We start from the raw sequence: 24,106 nt of genomic DNA, 5'->3' as shown, positions 1-24,106 counted from the left end.
GTTCTGTCCAGCCACAGAGTCAAAAGTGGGAGGTTTCTCTATAAGAAATTATAAATGATCTTTGAAACGTCTCAAAGTATTCAGTAAAGGGACTGTATTTCAAGTGACAGGAAATAACAAATAGCAACATAGACATTTCATAAATGGGGACACTTATAAAATTTTTTGAACCCTGAGACGTTCCTTGGGATTTATAAAGCCTTGTCTTGACCTATCAGACCTAAAGTTTGATGATATGTAAGGAAAACATCACATCTGTGTTTATGTGTAAATTTTACAGTCCATTTTAAATAAAATCCATTTTAAACATACATATGTACTTGGCAAAAAAAAAAAAAATCTAAATCTCTGTTGATAGTAAAATGGATAAGTTACTGTGCATTCATATAACAAAACACTGTAGAGTAAGTGAACTGGCTAGATTACAGCCTATCATACTCACAGCCCATATTTATAAACAGTTTTACTAAAACACAGCCACACTCATTCATTTACATGTTCTTTGTTGCTGCTTTCCTACTGCCAGGGCAGTACTGAATAGTTCTGACAAGAGACTTTATACATTAAAAACCTAAAATATTTAATATTTGACTCTTTAGAGAAAGAAATTTGCTTAAGCCCCTAGTACGGAGAAACAAAAGTGCAATAAATTTCTGAATCAACATGAATGACTCATAAATGACAATCATATCACAAAAAATACATATGGAATTTTATATAAAATTCTTAAAATATGCAAAACAAAAATTGTATTGTTTACAAATCCACATAAAATCTTTAATAAAAGGTAAGGAAGTGATTAACACGTTAAGAAAACCACAGGTTCAAAACGGCGTCACTTAGGTGAAGACCCCAAGTCAGCAAACTAAGACTTAATACCTAAAATAACTACAGTTTCAACCCCCCCAAAACGTGACCTTTAACCACCAGTCAACATGGGAACTTTCTGGTCAGCACTAGGAAAAACTTCCTTCCTTCCTCTTCAATTCCCCTTGGAAGGGCAACCTGCCTAAAGGATAGATTCTTTCCTTTTTTCCACTCCTTGTCTACCTTTAAAAACCTTTCCCTTTCTATAGCCTTTGAGAGCTCCCCTCTACTTGCTAGATGGGATGCTGCCCAATTAATGAATCAATTAATACAGCCAATTAGATCTTTAAAGTTTACTAGTTTGAACTTTTGTTATCTAACATATAAAAGCGATCTCTAAAGGGTTTAAAAGAGAAAGGTAATTGTAGAGGGTACACAGAGTGTGTTGATAAAATTCTATTTCTGAACCTGAAGACTGGTTAAATGGATGTTCAGTTTATACTTACTCCTTGAACTATATAAATATTTCATACATATGTTTATTTTTATGATATGTAAAAGTTAAAAAACTAGAAAGACAAATATCAAAATATTAACAGGCAATAGACTAATTTTTATTTTCTTATACTATTAGATTTTTAAAAATCTAGATTTCTGGGGGATCCCTGGTGGCTCAGCAATTCAGTGCCTGCCTTCAGCCCAGCGGGTGATCCTGGAAGTCCCGGGATCGAGTCCTGGCATCGAGTCCTGTCATCAGGCTCCCTGCATGGAGCCTGCTTCTCCCTCTGCCTGTGTCTCTGCCTCTCTCTCTCTCTCTCAAATAAAGTCTTAAAAAGAAAAATCTAGATTTCTATAAAAAATGTTAACAGGCATACCAATAAGAACATAGTATGAGAATACTTTTTAAAATTAAAGTGAAATATTCTAAACTATGCTAGAAACTTCAGCCTGATTATATAAGAGCTAAAGTACTAATACAAACACTAGCATCTTAGAAAAATATCCTTAAATCCAAGAATTTAAAAATTCTAGTTAGCTCTAATGAGCCCAAAACAAAATACAAAGGCTTTGTACTTATTAATAAGCACATTCTTTTAAAGGTAGATAGAATTTTTCTTGCTAGACCTACAGCAACATTAATAAGGAAAGCTCCTAAGAAACTTTATGTCATCTGATTTTTCAAATTTGTAGCCTAAAGGAAAAAACAAAAACTAAAAATTCTTATCAACCCAATGAGAATTTATGAAAGAACAAAGAAAATGACATTAGGTTTACACAAACTCAGAAAGAGAATTTAAGATCTTTCCAAAATCTAATTTTCTTTCACTCTTTTTAAAATTTATTTATTCAGTTGCGGCGGTTAGGGAAAAAATTAAAGTTGAAGAATACAAAAACTATTACCTCTTTCTTAGGTGTTCTGCTTCTCCTTTCTCTAAAGTGAGCAGAAAATAAAGAAGACTGTAGCAACAAGAAGCCAAAAATGGCAGGAGAGTCTCACTAAGTACACACGTATGATCCAGGAGCTTACAGATAACACCCAAAACACAGCCAGCTGTACTGTCAGGAATTACAGTCAACCCAACCTAGGCAGAGAAAAATGAGATTAATGACCTCTTCACAACAGTCCTTCTCTCCAGGATAAAACCAAACCCCATTAACTAGAGAGTTAACATCTAACATCACTTCTAATGAAAAACAGTATATACATAATAAACTTGCCACCTGCCATACCTTAAGGTCCTGTTTTCTCTTAGGAATTTAACTATTATATTAAATAACTTCTTTGAAAGCATGACAACTCAAGAAATACTGTTTACCTAATCCACGCCTCCCCTCTATAACAAAAAATCTACTAAAATTTTCAAGACATTACAATTTCTATTGGTCAGAAATACTATCATCTAAAAAGATTATTTCAGGCACCCCCCCAAAAAAAATCTTGATACCAACAACAGCACTCACATGATCCGTATTAGATTCTTCAGATTAGAAAAGTCTAATACCTGACACCACCCCCACCCGAGGTAATTAAATGTACAAACCAGAGTTCATTTTACAATTAGCCTTCCCCTGCCCTTTAATTTAGCTAGTCATTCAGACATGACGAAGTAAAACACCCTGAAGTAAGACATTACTATATTTAACACTTGATTGCTTCACTGCCCCAAAACCCCAATAAGGGACATTATGGTATATGTATTCATCTGGACTCTCCTATAAACTATAATTAAGGTGGACTCTAACTTATAACTGTTATGTATGCATGGTTTAAATATCCTGGACACTACTGTTTAATTATTATGAAAGTCTGCAGGTTCTGATCAGGCTGTCTAAATATAGTGGCCAAGACTGACTAACATGGTGATCTTTTAACTAGAAGGAGGAGTGTAATCAAAGGAGGGCACTAATACCTAAAGAAGAGATGAAAAGTAAAAAAGGTAAGGATCTTTAGAGACACAGTGCATAAGGACTGGAAGTTCAACAGCAGAGAGAAAAGTACTGGGAATTCAAAACAATATTCTTCCAATTTAAGGGAAATAACATTTTAAAGGAGAAAAGGGGGTTGGAATGTACCCATAAAATTACCCAAACAAGTGAGAGTGCCTAGAAGATAAACTGTGGGAGCCCTCCCTTTGCACTATACATAACTATAATAAGCCAAAGATCCAAGTATAAATGTTGGAGGAAGCTAAAAACCAAAAACCCAGGCATAGCCAATGAGAACAAGGAACACCAACTGGCCAGAAGACAAGATAGTCTCAAGGCTGAGCTTGCCGCTGCTAGTGATCAGGCCTTGAGCCTGTTAGGTTACATCCCTACTGCAGAACCCAAATCTTCACGGTGGAAATTAGACCCCAGTCTTGATGCTGGATTCCCAATACACCAATACCAAGTACATGTTAATTAAATCAAGAACCTAATGTAAAATTTTAAAGCCCTTCATTGCAGATATAGAAAGTAAGGTCCTAGAAAAGGGGAATTTCCCAAGATCACAGAATTAATTAGTAACAGCCAAGAAAAACATTGAGATCTCCCAGTTCTTATCACAGCATCATGCTATGAGGCCATGGAACTATTAAGCTTAAAATTCTGCACACTCACTTTCTCCTTGCCTATGGCAAACCCACTGTTAAACCAAGAATTGTCTATGTTTTTTTGAGTAGGAAAGCAAAAAAAAAAAGTATATTTACCAAATGCTTACTGATGGCACTCTGCAGGATGTCAAAGCTCTGGCTTCGAGCAGGGATAACCAATAAACTGTGACAAACTGTCTGTCAGAAAAGAAGAAAACCAGGAACCAAATCAGGACATTTTAGATCAGAAACAAGTTCTACAGAATTTTTTTTAACCTACTTACCCTACATATAACAGAAGATTTAACAAAAAATTACTTTGAAGATGCAAATGTCCAAGGTAAAACAATTAAGTTTCATATATGAGCTAATTTTCCAAACAATTTATTAATTAAATATTTACCAGACACTGAGGTAGTCCTACCAGGTGCCAGGCACAGGAATGAAAAGACAGAAACTCCTCTCTCACAGCTCTAAAAAAAGTAGCTTCAATCTACCAATGTAGAAACTATCTTTCTATTATTAAGTGCTAAAACAGAAAGATCTGGGCAGCCCAGGTGGCTCAGCGGTTTAGCGCCACCTTCAGCCCAGAGCGCCCACCTTCAGCCCAGGGCGTGACCCTGGAGACCAGGAATCTGGTCCCCACATGGGGCTCCCTGTGGGGAGCCTGCTTCTCCCTCTGCCTGTGTCTCTGCCTCTCTGTCTCTCTCATGAATAAATAAAATCTTTAAAAAATAATAAAAAAATAAATAAAACAAAGATCTGAGTGATGTGAATGGAGGGCTAACAGCCTTTTTTCCACTTAGTAGGAAAATGTACCATAGAAAAACAATTATGATCCAGAAAATACTAATATCCTCTTCAAATTAATTATAATGCTTCCTATTCCCCAAAGGTAAAAAGAAGAGAACAATCCACAGGAAAAGAAAAATATAAGGAAGGTGAGAGTCAAATCCTTAGTATTTTTAATTTTCTAAGTTCTCAAGGAAACAAGAGAAGGACAACATCAAGTCCTTCAGAGACATTGTTACACAATTCCAGAAACTGATGGAGTGCGATGCCAAAAGTGAAATATGTGAAGGAATCACATGGAAAGACAAGATTGGTGGAAACAAGAATATCACTCTAGCAAGATGACAGTGAAACTAAATTTAAGGGAACTGTCAACCAACCCTGAAAAATCAATAGCTTGTTGCATTATTTCTCTATAAAACCTCTTCTAAATTAATAACTACCCAGAGTTTTCATATGGCAATTTTTATTTTCTTTTATCCTTGTAAGTAACAATGTAAATAACATATTTCTAATGCCCTCATCCTACTTCAAAATAGGCAGTGAATATTTTTATTATCAAAAGATAAATCATATTTGATAAGGCCCATTCACTATTAAATGACCATTTAGTCTCTTCCTTTCCACCACCCCTTCCCTTCCTGAACAATTCAGTTCTAAAGCCACTGTGTGGGGCTCAATCAGGTAAACATCAGCACTAGAGGAGGCAGGAGAGCTGCAGTGATGGAGGGAAGAGAGTAACCCAGGAACCCCCAACAAGTTGGGAATTCAAATGGGGTGAGGAAAATGCCTGCATGGGAGGGGGGTGGCACCAAATGGAGATTAATTATAGACAAATTGATCAAGTAAATTATACTAAGTGTAACAGAAGCCAGGGTTCTCACCTTCAGAAGAGGCAGGTACAAGAGGAAAAGAAGACAATTAAAATGAACCCTGTGGTGTTAAATTGATGACTTCTGTCCATGACAGCCTGGGAGCACCAAGGTCCAAGAGCAATGACCACACCCTGGAGTCCTAAAGTTGGTTTCAAAATACCATTCTCCACTTAAAGAAAAACTGGGCTTCTTAAAAAAATATCTGATTGCAGGGCTGAGACAGAGAAAATAAAGTATGAATCTTGAACAATCTGCGGTACAAGAGAGTAAGGAAGTACTCAGAAAAAAATGAGCACATGTCAAAAGAACAAAAAAAAGACTAAATTTTATAGTGACCCACTATAAAATAGGAAACCATACTAACACAAATAAGTAAATACAGACTAATAAAAAATGGGATATGAACAGTTTCAAAATATCTCCATAAATTATTAATTACAAAAGATAAAAAGCAAGCAGTGGAGAATTGGGCAGGCAGCACTTCATCAAGTGGGCAAATCAAGTATCTAATGGGACAAATGGAAACCATACACCACCTGACAGGATGCAAGCAAAATACCACAGCATCACTTGTGTCATATTCCTACCAAATTTGTATAGCCTGAATTTAACCATGAAGGAACATTAACCCAAATGAGAGGAAAATTTTACAAAGTAAGTGGCCCAATTTTCTTCAAAGTGTCATGGTCAACAAAACACAAGGAAAGACTGTGGAACCATACCAAATTGAAGGAGATTAAACAGACATTTCAACTAAATGCCACAAAAAATTGGGGGTGGATCCTTTTGCTCTGAAGAACATTATTGAGGGGCACCTGCTGGTTCAGTGGGCAGAGCAAGTGACACTTGATCTCAGGGTGGTGAGTTCAAGCCCGTTAGGCATAAAGCTTACCTTTAAAAAAAAATTATTGGGAAAAATAAGTAAATAAATAAACAAACAAAAAATAAAAAAAATTATTGGGACAACTGGCAAAACATGATTGAGGTTTGAGGATTAAATGACGATAACATGTCAATCTTAATTTCCTGGTTTTGAGGACTAGATTGTGGTAATATAATGGAATGCTTGTTTCTAAGACACACAAGCTAAAGTATGGGCTATGGGCATTATGTCACAGTCTATGAAAAAAATTCTTTGTACTGTAGTTCTAGTTTTTCTCTAAGTTTGAATTTGTTTCAAGGGTAAATAAACATTAATATAAATACATGTATGTGCACACTCACCAACATACACATATATAGTCCTCACTCTTGCACATTACTATGTTAACAGAAACTTGCATATATATCAGAACCCCGACTTTACACTGCATAGTTCCAGAATAAGCATGATAATTTGGTCCAAAGTAGAAATTAAGGGTTTTTAAAAAATATACAAAGACTTATTTTTCTTAAGGATTTATACATTTAATTTCTAGGTGGAACTATTTTTCTACCAAATTTCATCAGAATATGCACAGAACTGCCATACACCTAACACTTCTTATATTTTTATTACTGTACTAAAATGCTAAAAGAAAAAACCTGTTAAAACACTAAAATTCAGATCAAGAGATGCTTTCATTTCCTAAATAAAGTTATATCAAAGAATGTATTTACAGAATAAGTATTTCCACATACTAACAATCCATATCAGAAGAAAATGTCATTAGATTTACTTTTTGACAGATTTTACCCTTCTCATGTTGGCAGTCTCTCAACAATTATTAACCAATAATACAAAACCTAAGAAAGAGACAAGACAGCTGGCCTCTCTTCTAGGGCTCTTTCCTTACCCCATTATTCCTTTAAGTGGGTAGGTGGGGAAACAAACTCACTTTACCCAAGCTGTCTTTATTGTAGTATTGGAAACCATGTATTATGCAGGGTTCTTTTGTGCCCCACTGCTTTTTCGGATTACCACACATGCTTAATTACTATAGTTTTATAGTAGATATCTGGTAATATAGAGCCTCTAGCTTTATGTTTATTCAACACTGTCTTGCTATTCTTGATCCTCTGCATTTCAATATAAATTTTGTAATCACCTTTTCAATTTCCACAAAAACATCTGCTCTGATTTGGATTACACTGAATTTATATATACTGTAGATTAATTTAGGGAGAGCTATTATTTTACAATATTGGAGTTTCCCAATCCATGGCATGTACTTAGCTTATCTTTAATATTTCTCAGTAAATTTTACAATTTCCACTGTCTTCAGAGGTCCTCAGTAATCCTTTGGTGAAATTCTCCTTTAATCTATATTCATGGTCCGTGTTTGTGTATCCCTATCCTAAGGTACTGCCCTTAGAGGTCTCTAATGAGTGCCTGTGTGTCCACTGAAGCCCTAACCCACTTCCAGGACAGGAACTTTAAGCAATCATGGTTTCTTGAGCACCATGAGTCATACAAGTTACTGGTGTAGCTTTTAAGCTTCTCTTCGTTTATAGCTTAAGAATTTAGGAATGCCGGGATGGAGGGGAATCCAACATCTCTAAAGTCCCTTGAGTCTCCATTTTTTTCAGTTTAGTCCTAGAAGACAATCAAAAGGTTGGCAGGATTTTCTGTCCTCCAATACAGGCCATTTCATAAAGCCAAATTCTTATCCTCCTGTTGGGAGAGAAAGCTCCAATGTCCTGAGGTATACTGCTAAACAAAGCTGTTAATGTACAAGGTGGAAATCTACAAGGCCAAAGAATAAACAGGAGCTATGAACAAAACAATTCCAAAGCTCAAATAGAGGGACGCCTGGGTGGCTCAGTGGTTGAGCGTCTGCCTTTGGCCCAGGGCGTGATCCTGGAGTCCCTGGATCGAGTCCCACATCAGGCTCCCTGCATGGAGCCTGCTTCACCCTCTGCCTGTGTCTCTCCCTCTTTCTCTTGTCTTTCATGAATGAATAAATAAAACCTTTTAAAAACAACAACAACAACAACAAAGCTCAAATAGAGCAGAGATGTTTAAGTTCTAACCAATGGGGTCTTCATAGAACATGTAGGTTTTATTCAGATGGTGCTCAGAATGAGAACATTAATTATACAGATAAATTAGCACAAGGGCAGGGTTGGTAAGCTTTTTCTGTAAAGGGCCAAATAATACATATCTTAGGCTGTGTAGGCCACATATTCTCTCACATATTCTTCTGGGGGGGGGGGTTGTTTTAACAACTGAAAAAAATGTAAACATTTTTTTACATTTAAACTGAAAAAATGTAAACACCACTCTTAGGTCCAAGGTGGTACAAAAACAGGGGCAACCTGGTTTGGGCCTATAAGCTATAATTTATTGATCCTTGACTCAAGCCCACTTGCTCTAATAACCACACCAACAAAACTTAAAAACAAGACTCGAGAGGATAAAGCTAATACTCAAGTAACTTGACTGCCTCCCAGAACAAAGCAAAACACTCCAGCATAATCTAACAAAAAATGTCCATTGTCCAACATGCACTCAAAACTACTAAGCATGACAAGGAACTTAAAACTGTGCTATATAGGGACACCTGGGTGATTGAGTGTCTGCCTTCGGCTCAGGGCATGATTCCTGATCAGGGGATCAAGTCCCACATCAGGCTCCCCAGGGGAAGTCGGCTTCTCCCTCTGCCTCTTTCTCTGTCTCTCTCATGAATAAATAAAATCTTTAAAAAAAATGTGCTACATAACCAGGAGAAAAACCAATCAATATAAATGACATGAGAGAATTAGCAGATAGGGGGATGCCTGGGTAGATCAGTGGTTGAGCACCTGCCTTTGGCTCAGGTTGTGATCCCAGGGTCCTGGGATCAAGTCCCACATTGGGTTCCCTGCAGGGAGTCTGCTTCTCCCTCTGCCTATGTCTCTGCCTCTCTGTGTCTCTCATGAATAAAATCTTTAAAAAAATAAAAATATTAAATAAATAAAATAAAATACCTATTATTATAAACATCTTTAAAATAAGGAAGGAGTGCCTGGATGACTCAGTGGGTGGAGCATGTGACTCTTGATCTTAGGGTGGTAGATTCAAGCCTCATGTTCAGTGTAGAGATTACTTTAAAAAAAAGTTAAAGAAAAAAGAGGAGATAAAAAATGCATTATATAAAATTTAAAATTCACTTGGTCTTTGTTCATAAATGACATGACTATGTAGAAAATCTTTAACAATTCACAAAAAATTATTGGAACTAATAAGTAATTATAGCAAGATTACAGAATACAATGTGAATATATAAAAGTCCATTTTCCAAATATCAGCATTGAACAAACATGAATGCTCGTTATATTATTCATAAGAATATTGAATTGAATATGAAATTAAATTTACATTAGCATCTCTAAGAAGAGAAATAGATATAAACTTAAAATAGGTACAAGATCTGTATGAGGAAAACTACAAAATTCTGGTGAATGAAATCCAAGAATAAAATAAATGGGAGGTATTTCATGTTTATGGGATAGAAAGACTCAGTAATGTCAAGATGTCAGTTCTTCCCAAATTCATCCATAGACTCAATGCAAATCTAATCAAAATCCCCATAAATCATTTTGTAGATATCACAAACTAAGTCTAAAGTTTATTTAGGCAAAAAAAAAAAAAAAAAAAGAAAGAAAAGGCAAAAAATCCAGGCGAAAAAACCCAGAACAGCCAACACAGTATTAAAGGAAAAGAACAAAGTTAAAGGACTGATGATATCCAACTTCATAAATTAAATTACTATAAAGCTACAGTAATCAAGATACTATATTACTGGTGAAAGAACAAAGAGATTAACGGAACAGAATAGAGAGCTCATCAATAGACTCATAAGCAAATGATCTTTGACAATGAAGCAAAGATAGACTTTGTAACAAATGGTGCTTTAACAATCCATACGTAACTAAATCTAGACTCTTCACAAAAATTAACTCAGAATGGTAACAGACCTAAATGTAAAATGCAAAATAAAAAACCATAAATGACTTAGAAGACAACACAGGAAGTAAAACCTAAATGATCTTAAGTATGGTGATGACTTTTTAGATATAACACCAAAGGCACAATGCAGGAAAGAAATGATAAGCCGGACTTCACTGAAATTTAAAACTTCTGCTCCACAAAAGATAATGTCAAGAGTATGAAAAAATAAGCCACAGATTGGGAGAAAATCTTTGCAAAACACCTATCTGATAAAGTACCGTTATCCAAAATATTTAAAGAACGCTTAAAACTCAACAATAACCCAATTAAAAAATGGGCTAAAGACTGTAATAGATAAATCACCAAAGAAGACATATGGTAAATCAACATGAAGAGATGCGCCATATCATGTATTATCAGAGAAATCAAAATTAAATAATGAGGGACTCCTGGGTGGCTCAGCGGTTGAGCGTCTGCCTTCAGCTCAGGGTGTGATCCCGGGATCCGGGATTGAGTCCCACATCAGGCTCATTGCAGGAAGCCTGCTTCTCCCTCTGCTTGTGGCTCTGCCTCTCTCTCTCTATCTCTCATGAATAAATAAATAAAATCTTTTAAAAAAATTAAATAATGAGACGCTATGCACCTACTAGAGTGGCCAATATCCAAAACACTGACACCAAATGCTGGCAAAGATCTGGAGCAACAGAAACTCATTCATTGCTGGTAGAATCGCAAAATGGTACAACCACTTTGGAAGGCAGTTTGGTGTTTCTTACAAAATTAAATACACTCTTACCATGTGATCCAGCAAATGCTTCCTTGGTATTTACCCAAAGGAGCTGAAAACATGTCTACACAAAAACGTACACACCTGAATGTTTATAAACCTACACAGTTTATTCACAATTACCAAAATTTGGAAGCAACAAAGATGTTCTTCAGTTGGTGAATAGACAAACTGATATATTTAATGCACTATTAGCACTAAAAAGCAATGAGCTATGAAGCCATGAAAAAACACTGAGGAATCTTATAGAATATTACTAAGTCAAAGTAACAGCCAATCTAAAAAGGCAATATCCTATACAGTTCCAAATATATGACATTCTATAAAAGAAAAAATACAGATAGTTAAAGAAAACAAAATCAGTGGTTGTCAGGGGTTGGGGGTGTAGAGGATGAATAGGCAGAGCACAGATGATTTTAGGGCAATAAAAACACTTTGTATGAGATAATAATAGATAATATGGTATCAAACATTTGTCCAGATCCAAAAATGTGTAACACCAAGAGTGAAACATGTTAACTGTGGACTTTGGGTAATTACATCGATACAGAATCATTAATTCTAACAAAAGAACCACTCTCATGGAAGATGTTGATAATGGAGGAAGCTATGAATATGAGGGGTTATACAGAGGAAATACCCATTCCTTTGCTTCAATTTTTCTGTGAATGTAGAACTGCTCAAAAAAAAAAAAAAAAAAAGTCTTAAAAAAATCTTTAGGGGCTCCTGGGTGGCTCGGTCAGTTAAGCATCTGCCTTCAGCTCAGGTCATGATCCCAGGGTTTTGGGATCCAGCTGTACATCAGGCTCCCCACTCAGTGGGAGGCCTGCTTCTCCGTCTCCCTCTGCCTGCTGCCCCCTGGCTTGTGTTTTCTCTGTCAAATAAATAAATAAAACCTTAAAAAAAAAATCTTTGTTGGATTTAAGAGCAGATTAGATAATGCAGAAAGTCCAATGACTTGAATACACAAGCATACTTTCTGAAAAGAGGGGGGAAAAGGTAAAAAAGTCTCAAAGGCCTACAAGGATAAGGTCAAGATTCTAACACACATGTAACTAGGGTCCCAAAGGGGACCAAAACTCTTTTTTTGAAAGAATGACTGACATTTTTTCCCAACACAATAAACTATAAGCCTTAAAAAACATTCAGCAAACATCAAGCCAAAAAAAAAAAAAGATGACGATGACGACACTAAGGAATTAACACAATCAAATTGCTGAGGAAAGTGATACAAGGATGATCTTGAGAAACATGTAGGGAAAAAGACGCATGTAGAGAAAAAAAGACATTACATACAAAAAAACAAACAATGGCCTCATATAATATCATTACACATTATATTATGGTATGAAGTGTTATAGCATAGTTTGAAGGTAGACTGTCCTTAAGAGCAAATACCTAAAAAAACATAAAACAAAGAGGCATATAGCTAATATGCCAAGGTGGAGCTAACATGGCTAAAAATACTCACCCTATGAAAACAATGAACCATGGTATCTTACTACAATAGGATACTACACAGCAATAAAAACAATGAACTACCATTTACACAATATAAATAACTTTATTTTTTAATCTATTTAAATTAAATAACATACAATATATATTAGTTTCAGAGAGAGAGTTCAATGATTCATCAGTTGCATATAACACCCAGTGCTCATTACATCACATGCCCTCCTTAGCAAGATAGATAACTTGAAGAGTATACTGAATAAAAAGCAAATTACTGAAAAAGATTTCACTTTTTAAAAGTTTAATACCATGAAAATCTAAACAATATAGTTTTAGAGTTATGTGCTACTATGGTAAAACTGTAAAAAAGCCAAGAATATGATAAAATTTAAAACAGAATTACTCTGAAAGGAAAGAGGAAACGCACAAAGGGGTTCAGGGGTGCCTAAGTGGCTCAGTCAGTTAAATATTTAACTTCATTTCAGCTCAGGTCATGATCTCATGGGACATGGGGATCAATCCCCATTGTCAGGAAGGGTCTATGCTCAGCACGGAGTCTGCTCAAGGATTCTCTCCTTTTACCCCTCCCACCACTTGTACGTATGGTGCACACACTCTTGCTCTAAAATAAATAAATCTTCAAAAATAAAAACTAAGGGATGCCTTTGTGGCTCAGCGGATGATCCTGGGATATGAGATCAAGTCCCACATCAGGCTCCCTGTGAGGAGTCCAGTTCTCCCTTTGCCTGTGTCTCTGCCTCTCTCTCTCAGTCTGTGTCTCTCATGAATAAATAAATAAAAATAAATAAATAAAAACTAATAGAAATTAAAACTGTTCTTTTAAGATTTTATTTGAGAGTAAGAGAATGAGCAGGGGTAGAGGCAGAAGGAGAAGCAGACTCCCCAGTGGGCAGGGAGCCTGACGTGGGGCTCCATCCCAACCTGAGCTGAAGGCAAGATGCTTAACTAACTGAGCCACCCAGGTGCCCCAAAATGTTCTATTTCTTAAACTGGATTTATGTTATTATTCTTCAGAGCTTATCCATGTTAAAAAAAAAAAAAAACATTCTTTTACAACCATCCAGTATTTTATAAATGATAATTAATATTAACCTTAAAACCTTTCATTGGCTCTGGAAGAGAAGTCTCCATTTGTAAAGAGTATCCCTGGAAAGAGATTCTGGTTTCTTTCCCTGTTAACTACAGTTTCCATTGTTAACAGGAAAGTCACACAATTCTTCTTTCAGTGCTCAGAAGGAATAATCACAAAAATACTAAATGAAAATGGCAAGGTCTAATGGCACCTGGGTGGTTCAGTGATTAAATGTCTGCCTTACGGCTCAGGTCATGATCTCAGGGTCCTCAGATCAAGCCCCAAGTTGGGCTTCCCACTCAGCAGGGAGTCTGCTTCTCCCTCTGCCTTTCCCCCCAGTTTTGCGTGCACAGGAGCACACACCCACTCTCTCAAATAAGTAAAATCTTATAAAATAAAACAAAATGGCAAGGTTCAGATAAGTGTATAAAGTATGTTATTTTGTAAAACAAAACCAAAATAATATACTTAGTCATTTATAGACAGAAGATATCTGAAAGAGTACATTTAGAAACTGAGGAGGAAAAAATGGGTGTCTGAGAGGGAATGGGAAAAGACTTTTTTATTATCTTCTGTTCTGAACTGTATTTTGTGAATACCTACTAAAAAAAGTCTGACTTGGGGCACTTAGGTGGCTCAGTGGTTGAGTGCCTGCCTTTGGCTCAGGTCATGATCCTGGGGTCCTGAGAGGAGTCCCACATCAGGTTCCCTACAGGGAGCCTGCTTCTCCCTCTGCCTATGTCTCTGCCCCTTGCTGTGTATCTCTCATGAATAAATTTTTTAAAAAATCTTTAAAAATTTTTTTTTTAATTTTTAAGTTTGATTTTTTTTAAAAATACCTTTGGCCTAGGCAGATAAAACTACAAAAGAACTAAGCAATCCCACTGTCCTAATAACTTCTTCAAATGAAATAATGTAAAAATAAATTTTTACATTAAGGATGTCAAAAACTGTGTATTTCAAATATTTTTACATGAAAAGGCCAACTTAAATAACAAAATTTATCTAAAAGAAAGCTGAAATCTTCACTTAAGAACTTCAAAAACAAAAATGTGTCTTTCAGATTTTTCCTAATTATGTCTTAACATTTCAAAGACATCAACCTGGAAGTTTAATACACGTCCTTGCCAAATGTTACTTCAGAAATACAGCTGATAACATTTTCATGACAATTTTATCTTGGCTTTACACAGATGATGTGCTTATGAAAAATTTAAGTTATCAGATAAAGATTATAAAACTTGCCCAAGTAACAAAACTAGACAATGGCAAATCTATACCTGGAATAAGGAGCCCAGTAATCCCCATACAGTGCTTTCTCCAATACATAATAATGGTTTAAATAGATACAGTCAGTCCTTTAAAACTACTCTTACCAGGGCAACCTAGGTGGTTCAGTCAGTTAAGCGTCTGCCTTTCTCAGGTCATGATCCCAGGGTCCTGGGATAGAGCCCAGGTTGGGCTCCCCACTCAGCAGGAAGTCTGCTTTTCCCTCTCTCTTTGCCCCTCCCCCTACTCAGGCTCTCTCCCTCAAAAAAAAAAAAAAAAACTTTCGAAAAATATTTTTTTTAATTAAAAAAAAAAAACATACTCTTAAAATTGTTGGCAAGCCTAATCCCACCACGCTAGTATTCAAGGCCTTAACCTCAAGAGACCTGTCTTAGCTCTCTTCATTTACTGTAGAGTAGATAAAATCTCAGATGCTAAACCAATTCATTATTTCTTTTCACTTTTTAAAATATAGTATTTTTGAAGAACCTACATATAAACATAGTATCAGGCACCATGGCAACAAAGAGAAGATAAATGTAACTGGCATACTTAGTATTGTGATCAGAGTCAAACAAAGTCAGGTGAGAAGAACCAAAAAAAAAAAAAAAAAGTAGGTTGTAACTTGAATCTGGAGACTATCCTGTTGAGAACAATGACAAAGAGGTTTGGTTTGGTTTTGTTTTGTTTTTTAAAAAAACCTTTGGACTAGCAATTATAAACTATAAAAAAGATTATAGTCTTTGTCCTCACCAGAGGCTTTCTGAATCATTAAAAGAAAATTAGCCAGCAGAGAACCTAACATTAGAATTGACAAGAAAGGTTGGAAACCAAAATTAATTGAGATGACATAAGTGCATTCTTATTGGGTAAGCATTTTTCATGCAAGAAACAAAGCTGAAGAAATAATAGAAATTACTTATTATAGTAGAAATTTTTCAGAGTATCAAATCCTTAATATCAATGTTTGTGATATTTCTGCATATTTAGTTTACATATTTGCAACATAGAAGACAATTTGGCCTATTAGAGTCAAAGTTCAGCCTAATAATTCCAATTTAAAACATGTAATTAATTTACAATTTAGATTTGTGATTTTGATTTTTACTATAAGCAACACCAAAACTTAGGTTACTAAGATTTATCATAAAGTTTAATTTACTATATATTTAGTATTTACTTTAACATTTGTAAAGGTCTGTCAGAAAACTGAACTACTTGATAATTAGTGAATACATAAGTTATTTAAATGGTTTAAAATTTAACTAAATTTGTAAAAAGAAATAAAATATAAAGTCCCATTTTAAAAGATGGCTTAAGGGATCCCTGGGTGGCGCAGCGGTTTAGTGCCTGCCTTTGGCCCAGGGCGTGATCCTGGCGACCCAGGATCAAATCCCACGTCAGGCTCCCGGTGCATGGGGCCTGCTTCTCCCTCTGCCTGTGTCTCTGCCTCTCTCTCTCTGTGTGACTATCATAAATAAATAAAAATTAAAATAAATAAATAAATAAATAAAAATAAAAGATGGCTTAAATTGACTTCTCTTAAAAAATAAGATCTGTAAGGTTGAACTTTAAAACTTAATGAAAGTCCCGGGATCGAGTCCCACGTCAGGCTCCCGGCATGGAGCCTGCTTCTCCCTCCTCCTGTCTCTGCCCTCCCTCTCTCTCTCTCTCTATCATAAATAAATAAATAAATAAATCTTTAAAAAAAATAAAAATAAATAAAAAACTTAATGAAAGTAAAGGGTTTTAAATTAACTTTAATAAACTTATGTACAAATTCTCAAGACCAAAGTAACTGCAGAATAATCTTTTGTGTTTTTTAAAAAAAATCACCTTCAACGATACCAAATCCAAATAGTCTTACTTATCCTTCAATATTCAAGTCAAATTCTCTTTTCCACAGAAACATCTATCTTATCTATTCTATACGATAAAAGAAAATAAATTTCTCTACCGTTCAAATTGCTAATTTATTCTACTCTAGTAGTGCAACTTGTAATGAAAAATACTCCTCTTTTAGAGACATAGATCTTCTATCCAAGATCATAAGCACTCTCGGAACATGGATCATGTCTGTTTATCTCTAAGAGTATCTCCTATAAGGCAATCTTAATAATATGGTAACAATTGGTGGTTGATGAACAGAGTTTTAACAATGAGATTCTTTTTTAAATGCATTATTACCTCTGTTACATCCCAGTGATGTAAAAACTGATCCAAGTCGGTAAGGTAAAGCAGCACAGGAGAAAGCTGTGTCTGGATAACATGAGGAACTCCTCGAAGGCTCTGAAGCCAAGTCAACTCCTCTTTTGAAAACCCTAATTTGGGTATAAACACAGAGAATTTAAAAAACTAAACCACAAAGCAAATGATATTCTTCATATTTTTTTTTAAAAGAGACATGACATGTACCTTTAAAGGTAGGTTTAGAAAACCTGTATTCTTCTTCAAGCTTTGCTTTCTCTGAATTTCTGCATTTCATGTATTTTTAAAAAATGAATTGCTTATAATAAGAGGCAGTAAATATCATAAAATTACAAAAAGTACAAAAGCATGTGATCTTACTCAATATATGATATAGCAAGAAATAGGTTTTATCCCTCATATTAGGAAGTTTATCACTTTTACTTTAAAAAGAATGTGAAAGGCAAATGCTTTATTTTTTTTAAATGCTTTCTCTTTAAAGGTAGGTTTAGAAAAGCAAAGCAACAAATAAAATGATATACATCTTCATACATATACTACATATTTTCTTATATAATATCCCTTCAAATTCAAATGTTTGAAAACTACTCTATCCCTCCTAAACCCTTCTGGATTTTTTTTTTTAATAATACATGTATAGTTCCTTCAACTACCCCATATAAAACAAAATTTGATTCTCTTACCACCTCTATTACACTTGGTCTGACCTACATAGACAACCTGACAGTCTCTCCTGAAAGACAATGCTCAGAATGATTAGAATACCAGCAACGTGATCTGCTTTGATGTTCAGATCCCTGTATTTCCATGACACAGCCTAAAGAATCCGATGGCCACATCACACTACTGACTCCTAATGAGCTTTTCCAAAACCACTAAACCTTCTAACTGGTACTACCATTAAAACATAAAGCCCATGCTTCTTATCTCAAATAAGCACATCCAAAAATATGAAATAAATACATTTATCTTATATGCAATATTTATCTTGCTGGATTCAGCTCATTATCAGCACTTGTCAAGTTCTTTCTAGAGTCTCATTTAACTTATCCATTAAGCATCTTAACTTCAAGTATTCAGAAAATTTCAAAGAATCTCATCTTCATCATTCAAATATAAAACACAAATGCTGAAATAGTACAATCATTTAAAACAACAGCAATTATACATCTAACATAACATTTCTAGATTCATCTTACTAATTTTGCTTTGAGAGCAAATGGAATATAGAAAATGGTGAATCGAAATCTGATGTACATTCCTATTGAACATTTTAAATATGTTTAAGATGGATATTCTGTTCATCAGTTTTTTAAAAGTCTGCAATGGGGTTTGCACCTGGCTATCAAAAAAAAAGTAGGGACTCCTGGGTGGCTCAGTCAGTTAAGTGTCTGCTGTTTGGCTCAGGTCATGATCTCGGGTTCCCGGGAATGAGCCCCACATATCCCCACATCATGCTGTCAGACTCCCTGCTCAGCAGGGAATCTGCTTCTCCCTCTCCTCCTGCTTGTGCTCTCTCTCTCTCTCAAATAAAATCTTAAAAAAAATTTTTTGAAGAAGTACATCCAGTTCACTATAAACCAGGATAATAAAGTTGAGAAATAAGACAAAGAAAGGAAAATATACTCATGTGACATTCAAATAATCCCCAGAGTACTTGTACTCTGAGAGATTTAAACATAAATCATATATATCCCTGCCTCAAGAGCCTGACAATGGAGGGTAAAATATTCCTTCAAAGATTTCCACTTGTTAGTCAATAAAAATCATTTCAAGATAAACAGATTATTTATCATCTTCAAAACTTAGACCCAAATAGATAAGACAGCAAATCTAGGGAAAATTATTTTTTTTGTTGAAATTCAATTTGCCAACATATAGCATATCACACAGTGGTCATCCCATCAAGTGCCCCCCTCAGTGCCTGCCACCCGGCCCCCCAACCCCCCGCCCACCTCCCTTTCCACTACCCCTTCCTTGTTCATTTATCTAGAGAGAATTTTCATATTAGATTTTGCCTTTCCTTAACTTGGCCAGTGAATGTCTTTACCTGTAAGTGTTGAAAATAAGAAGCTGAAATAGTCCACATCATTCATCAACCAGTCTTTAACTGAATACTTCCATCCAGAAAATGATGATCTATAATAAACAATGGGAGAATTATTACCAGATGTGACCAACTTGAAGACTCTAGAAAAATAGCACAATATATAACCATTTTTCTTTATTGAAAACAAATCTGCATTGATAATTTAAAAATCCATGGTATATATTTACTTTCATATAAGGGCTCAAGTACCATAATAAGAAAATTTTAACTTCTAAAATATTTATATTTATGTGAAGTTTTCATGAAAAAGTATAATTGGTCCATATATATGGTGTAACTTAGAAAATTTCCACACCACTTGAAAATCAGACTGTAAGGAGCCAAGATGAAGCTTTGCTTTTCAGTATTAGGTATGGCTGCTACTTGATTTTCCTAATGTCTTACCTTGCTTACTTAAATGAGTTAAGTTTAAACAAGCTCCAGCTTCTTACCTAACTAAACTAAAAAAGTATCTTGGTTAGGTAAAAAATATTCCATGTAGAGCTACTATACAATAATTATATGTTTCTATACTTTGCAAAGCCGTATAACTGGGTCTGCCTCTTAACAGTGCATCTCAAGTATTGGTAGGGTGCTTAAGGCATAGCTAAACGTAGAGCAGTATCTCATTAAATGAGGATTATGTGGTTCCTGCTGTGGGATCAGTTTCCGGTGATTCCTTTAAAAACTCTCTTCAAGTTAAAGCTAAAGAAAAAGACTGCCAATGTCTGCCTTAGATATGGCAAAAAAAAAGGGGGGGGGGGAGGTGAGGTGTGAGAATGATCAGATCAAACAAGCTGAGGCTACAAATGTTATCACAGCTACCTGAATAAATGTCTGACAAAATTAAGAGTCTCTAATTTAAGTAAAAGCACTTAATTTTTTTCTACTGTTAAAATAGTTGTATTTATATTTATTAATGTTCTTTAAATTTGGGGAGTTAAAATAATGAAAACAACCTTCCGAGTATTATTCCCACAGTAAGCAAAGGACTATTGAGGGAATATCAAAAAGATGTTATAAAAAAGCCAGAAATGCATAATGGAAAGGAGTATTAAATGGTAGTTAGAAAACAAACTAATTCGCTTTTTAATCCAGTGAAAACGGGAATCAACTGTGCCATCCAGTGGCTAAAAGAGGTAACAAATCCATTTAAGAGTCCACTTTGGACAAATGACAAGCAATATATCATATGGTCTTAAAATTATGACCATTATGTACTATATAGCTAAGCCACAATACTTCTGAGAGTAAGACGGGACAAAAGAAGTAAAATGAATCTGTTCCTGGCAGAGCAGGTCATATATTTACCACTTAAAACCCTAGCCAAATTTCTTAGTCCCAAAATTTCTCCCTTGTCAAAGATTTTTATCTAACAATGTAGACTACCTCTCCACATTTATGTCTTATGCTTCCCAATCTAGCTGTAAATAAACTAGGGGCAGAAAGGGTGAGGAATGAGCAAAGGCAAATGGAAAAATGCAAGTAAGAATGCTATGGGGGAAAAAGTCAAACTAAAAAACTGCAAGTGGACAATAAAAAAAAGTAGGTGCAGCAACTCTACACTTTTCAAAAGATAAACTGAATACCAACAGTTTTCAGCTGATGAGTTTTTCATACATGGAACAAACTAATATTCCTTGGGATTAACTCTGATAAAGACAAACACGGGTGTCAAAAACTACAAAACCTAAATTGAACCTGATCTCACAATCCAATTAATGTAACAGATAAAAATCAGAATTAAAGGAATATTTCAGAAAATCAGTCTGGCAACAGCGGACAAGATAGATAGGATATTGTAATAGTACAGGTGGAAGATTATGAAAAACAGCTGGCTAGTTTACAGCCATGATGGAGGAAAGAAAGGGATATTTGAAAAGAAAACCAAATATGAATTAACCCAATGTATGACTGAAGTAAGCAAACATTATTTTAAAATTCTGAATCTAAAAGTGAAACGATGTCATCGGCCCGAGAAAGTTGAGGAGTCCTAATTTTTTATTATTTTTTAAAAGACAGATTGGTTTGAATGGGAATAATACATCTACAGAGATAAATAAGTCCACTAATGGACTCTGTTAAAAAGCAAAATTTAACTTGGTGGACTTTTAACTACAATGACAGTCTGTTTTTAATGATTATGAACCCCTACTATTATTTGTAAATTTATTTTCAACAGCACAAATCTCCACAAGAAAAAAGTAAACATCTGAAAACATCCTTACAAAAATTATTATGCAATGTGAATCATAACTGATGTTGATAAAAATACTAAATATAGCTTTCAAGGACAATCAATTTCAAGAAGTGTTCAAATGGTGATTTTAAATCAATTTTAAAACTGATCCTTCAAAGGACACCTGGGTGGCTTAGCAGTTGAGCATCTGCCTTTGGCTCAGGGCATGATCCCAGAGTTCCTGGATCAAGTCCCAACACTGGGCTCCCTGTGAGGAGCCTGCTTCTCCCTCTGCCTATGTCTCTGCCTCTCTCTCTCTGTCTCTCATGAATAAATCTTTAAAAAACAAAGAAAAAAACAAAAACTGATCCTTCACAAATTATATCAAAGGAACAGAGTGCCCTCTACTGGAAGTTAATAAACACAAAAACAATTTGGTAACAGAAAAAAAAAAAAAAAAAAAACATTTAATTTTTTTTTAAAAGCCTAGCATTAAATAATCGATTAGACAAGGAGCAGGATTAAAAAAAAAAAAAAAAAAAAAAAAAAAAAAGCAGGATTTTTGTTTCCCCAAGAAAGTAAAACACGGGAAACTAATAAATGCTTAAAATACTTAAAAATAAGACCAAGTCTTTCTCTAATGCACGTGCACATAGAAGAAATGTAACACTGAATTTTCACATATAAACATGTTACAGATAGCTCTCTTCTGCTAAAAGGAAAGACGATCACCAGTTATGAACCACACTTCAGGTGACGAGATTCCAACATGTCATATACTGGTAAGTAGAGACTGTCAAGCTAAAGAAAGTCTACTAATAAAGTGAGCTACTCCTACTTAACTGGGATAGGGGACCTGTATATACAAGAAACCATAAGGAAGTTAGTCTTTAAACTCTTCAGGTACAGCCTAGATTTCTGCCTAAAACCATATTAGAGCCTGTCCATGAGCCACAATCAATAATAAGTATTACTGAATACTAAAAATATTACACCTAATGATACAAACACAGGTGTTTAAGGATACTTTGAATATCTGTAATATAAAACACCATTAATTAGTTATAAACATTTAAGAGTAAAATGATGCAACCACTATGGAATACAGTATAGCAATTCCTCAAAAAAATCAGAGGATTACCATGTAATCTAGCAATTCCACTTCTGGGTATATTAACCAAAAGAATTAAAAGCAAGGACTCAAACAGATTATTTGTATACTATGTTCAAAGCAGCATTATTCACAATAGCCAAAAGATGGAAAACAACAAGTATCCATCAACAGATAAACAAAAGGTAATATATACATACAGTGGAACATTAAGTCAGCCTTAAAAGGGAAATTCTGATAGAGTTATGCTGGGTGAAATATCCAAGACACAAAGGGACAAATATTATATGATTCAATTTATATGAAGTACCTAGAATAATCAAAAGCATGAAGGTAGAATAGTGGTTGCTAAGCGCTGGGAGTGGAGATGAGGAGTTATTGTTTTAACACATGCAGAGTTTCAGCTTGGAATGATGAAAACGTTTTGGAGATGGACAGTGTGCCAGTTGTACAACAATATGAAAATACTTGATGTCACTGTACAGTTTTAACTGTACACCTACAACTGGTTAAAATAGTTAAGTTTTATGTTATGTATACTTAACCACATGTACACACACAAAAAGAAAAAAAAAAAAAGATTTCAAGTGATTCCTTGTCTGAGTCTATAAACATGCTTATTTTACCAGCTGTATTAAATTTGCAGGTCCCTGAAAAGAAGTCTCACAATTCCATAACACCAAGGTTAATTTTAAGCACAGTATTCTCACCTGCCATGGAACCCATACAACATGCTTTTGATACTTTCAAATCTGTATAAATCTATACAAATACTATTATTGATAACTTCTAGCTATACAAATCACTAAAAAACTTGCAACAGTCTTATTCTAGTGAACTTACTCTAGGAATAATATCAATAGTTTTAATTGCTGCATTAAGAGTAAATTAAGTTAGTAGCAGTATGTGATTTTAAAAGTGCTCTGTAGCTTATACATTGCCAATAAAAGGCATAGAGAAAAAGACTATACACTTAAAATACAGTTCACTTGAGGATGCTACCTCATGTGCAGTATCCCGATAAGCATAGCAGCCAAACTTGAACTGAGTCTTCCCATAATGCAGCAACGACTTAACCGAGAAAGTAAATCAGCAGGCAGACTGGGTAGAAAATATACAAGCTGGACCAGAAGCTGCTGAGACTCCGCTGGGAGAACCACTACAGTGCCTTCTTGTGGATCTAGTGGGGATAGATATACATATTAAATTCAACTATAAAAGATACACAGAGATCAAATTAATAAAGCAGATTGATTACTGTGTTAAATTGAATTCCAATACATCAACTACATTTAAAAAAATTTTTATCATAAAGTATATGTACAACTTAAACTATTTTCTAAGGTAAAATAAACATAATCATTATTTAAAGACACATTTAACACACTAATAATAATTCCATAACATCCAAGTGTCATGTATGAAATAAGAACTTTGATGGGGGTAAAGGGATTGAACACAAAGTAAAACAGTAAAAATAAGCACTTTTGCTAAACAGTGGCAGTCATACTATCA

At 34.9% G+C, this 24,106-nt stretch overlaps 1 protein-coding gene across 3 annotated transcripts in view; it reads right to left on the bottom strand.

The window, feature by feature from the left end:
* Positions 1 to 24,106, bottom strand: part of TEX10 (testis expressed 10) — a 65,955-nt gene that overhangs the window by 5,441 nt on the left and 36,408 nt on the right. For 2 of the 3 annotated variants that reach the window (XM_041761128.1, XM_041761127.1), the window contains exons 9-13: positions 23,594 to 23,771; positions 19,263 to 19,351; positions 17,192 to 17,325; positions 3,999 to 4,079; positions 2,209 to 2,390 (exon numbers count right to left, since the gene is read on the bottom strand). In XM_041761128.1, coding sequence (XP_041617062.1) covers positions 2,209 to 2,390; positions 3,999 to 4,079; positions 17,192 to 17,325; positions 19,263 to 19,351; positions 23,594 to 23,771 — 664 coding nt within the window. Of the gene's footprint in view, positions 1 to 2,208; positions 2,391 to 3,998; positions 4,080 to 17,191; positions 17,326 to 19,262; positions 19,352 to 23,593; positions 23,772 to 24,106 lie in introns of those variants that run through there. The other variant, XM_041761129.1, reaches the window with a different exon arrangement.

Source organism: Vulpes lagopus, chromosome 7 (genome assembly GCF_018345385.1).
Source record: "Vulpes lagopus strain Blue_001 chromosome 7, ASM1834538v1, whole genome shotgun sequence".
In the NCBI taxonomy this organism is placed as follows: domain Eukaryota; kingdom Metazoa; phylum Chordata; class Mammalia; order Carnivora; family Canidae; genus Vulpes; species Vulpes lagopus.
The sequence above is the reverse complement of the archived record's forward strand: the minus strand, read 5'-3'. Positions and strand labels throughout refer to the sequence as shown.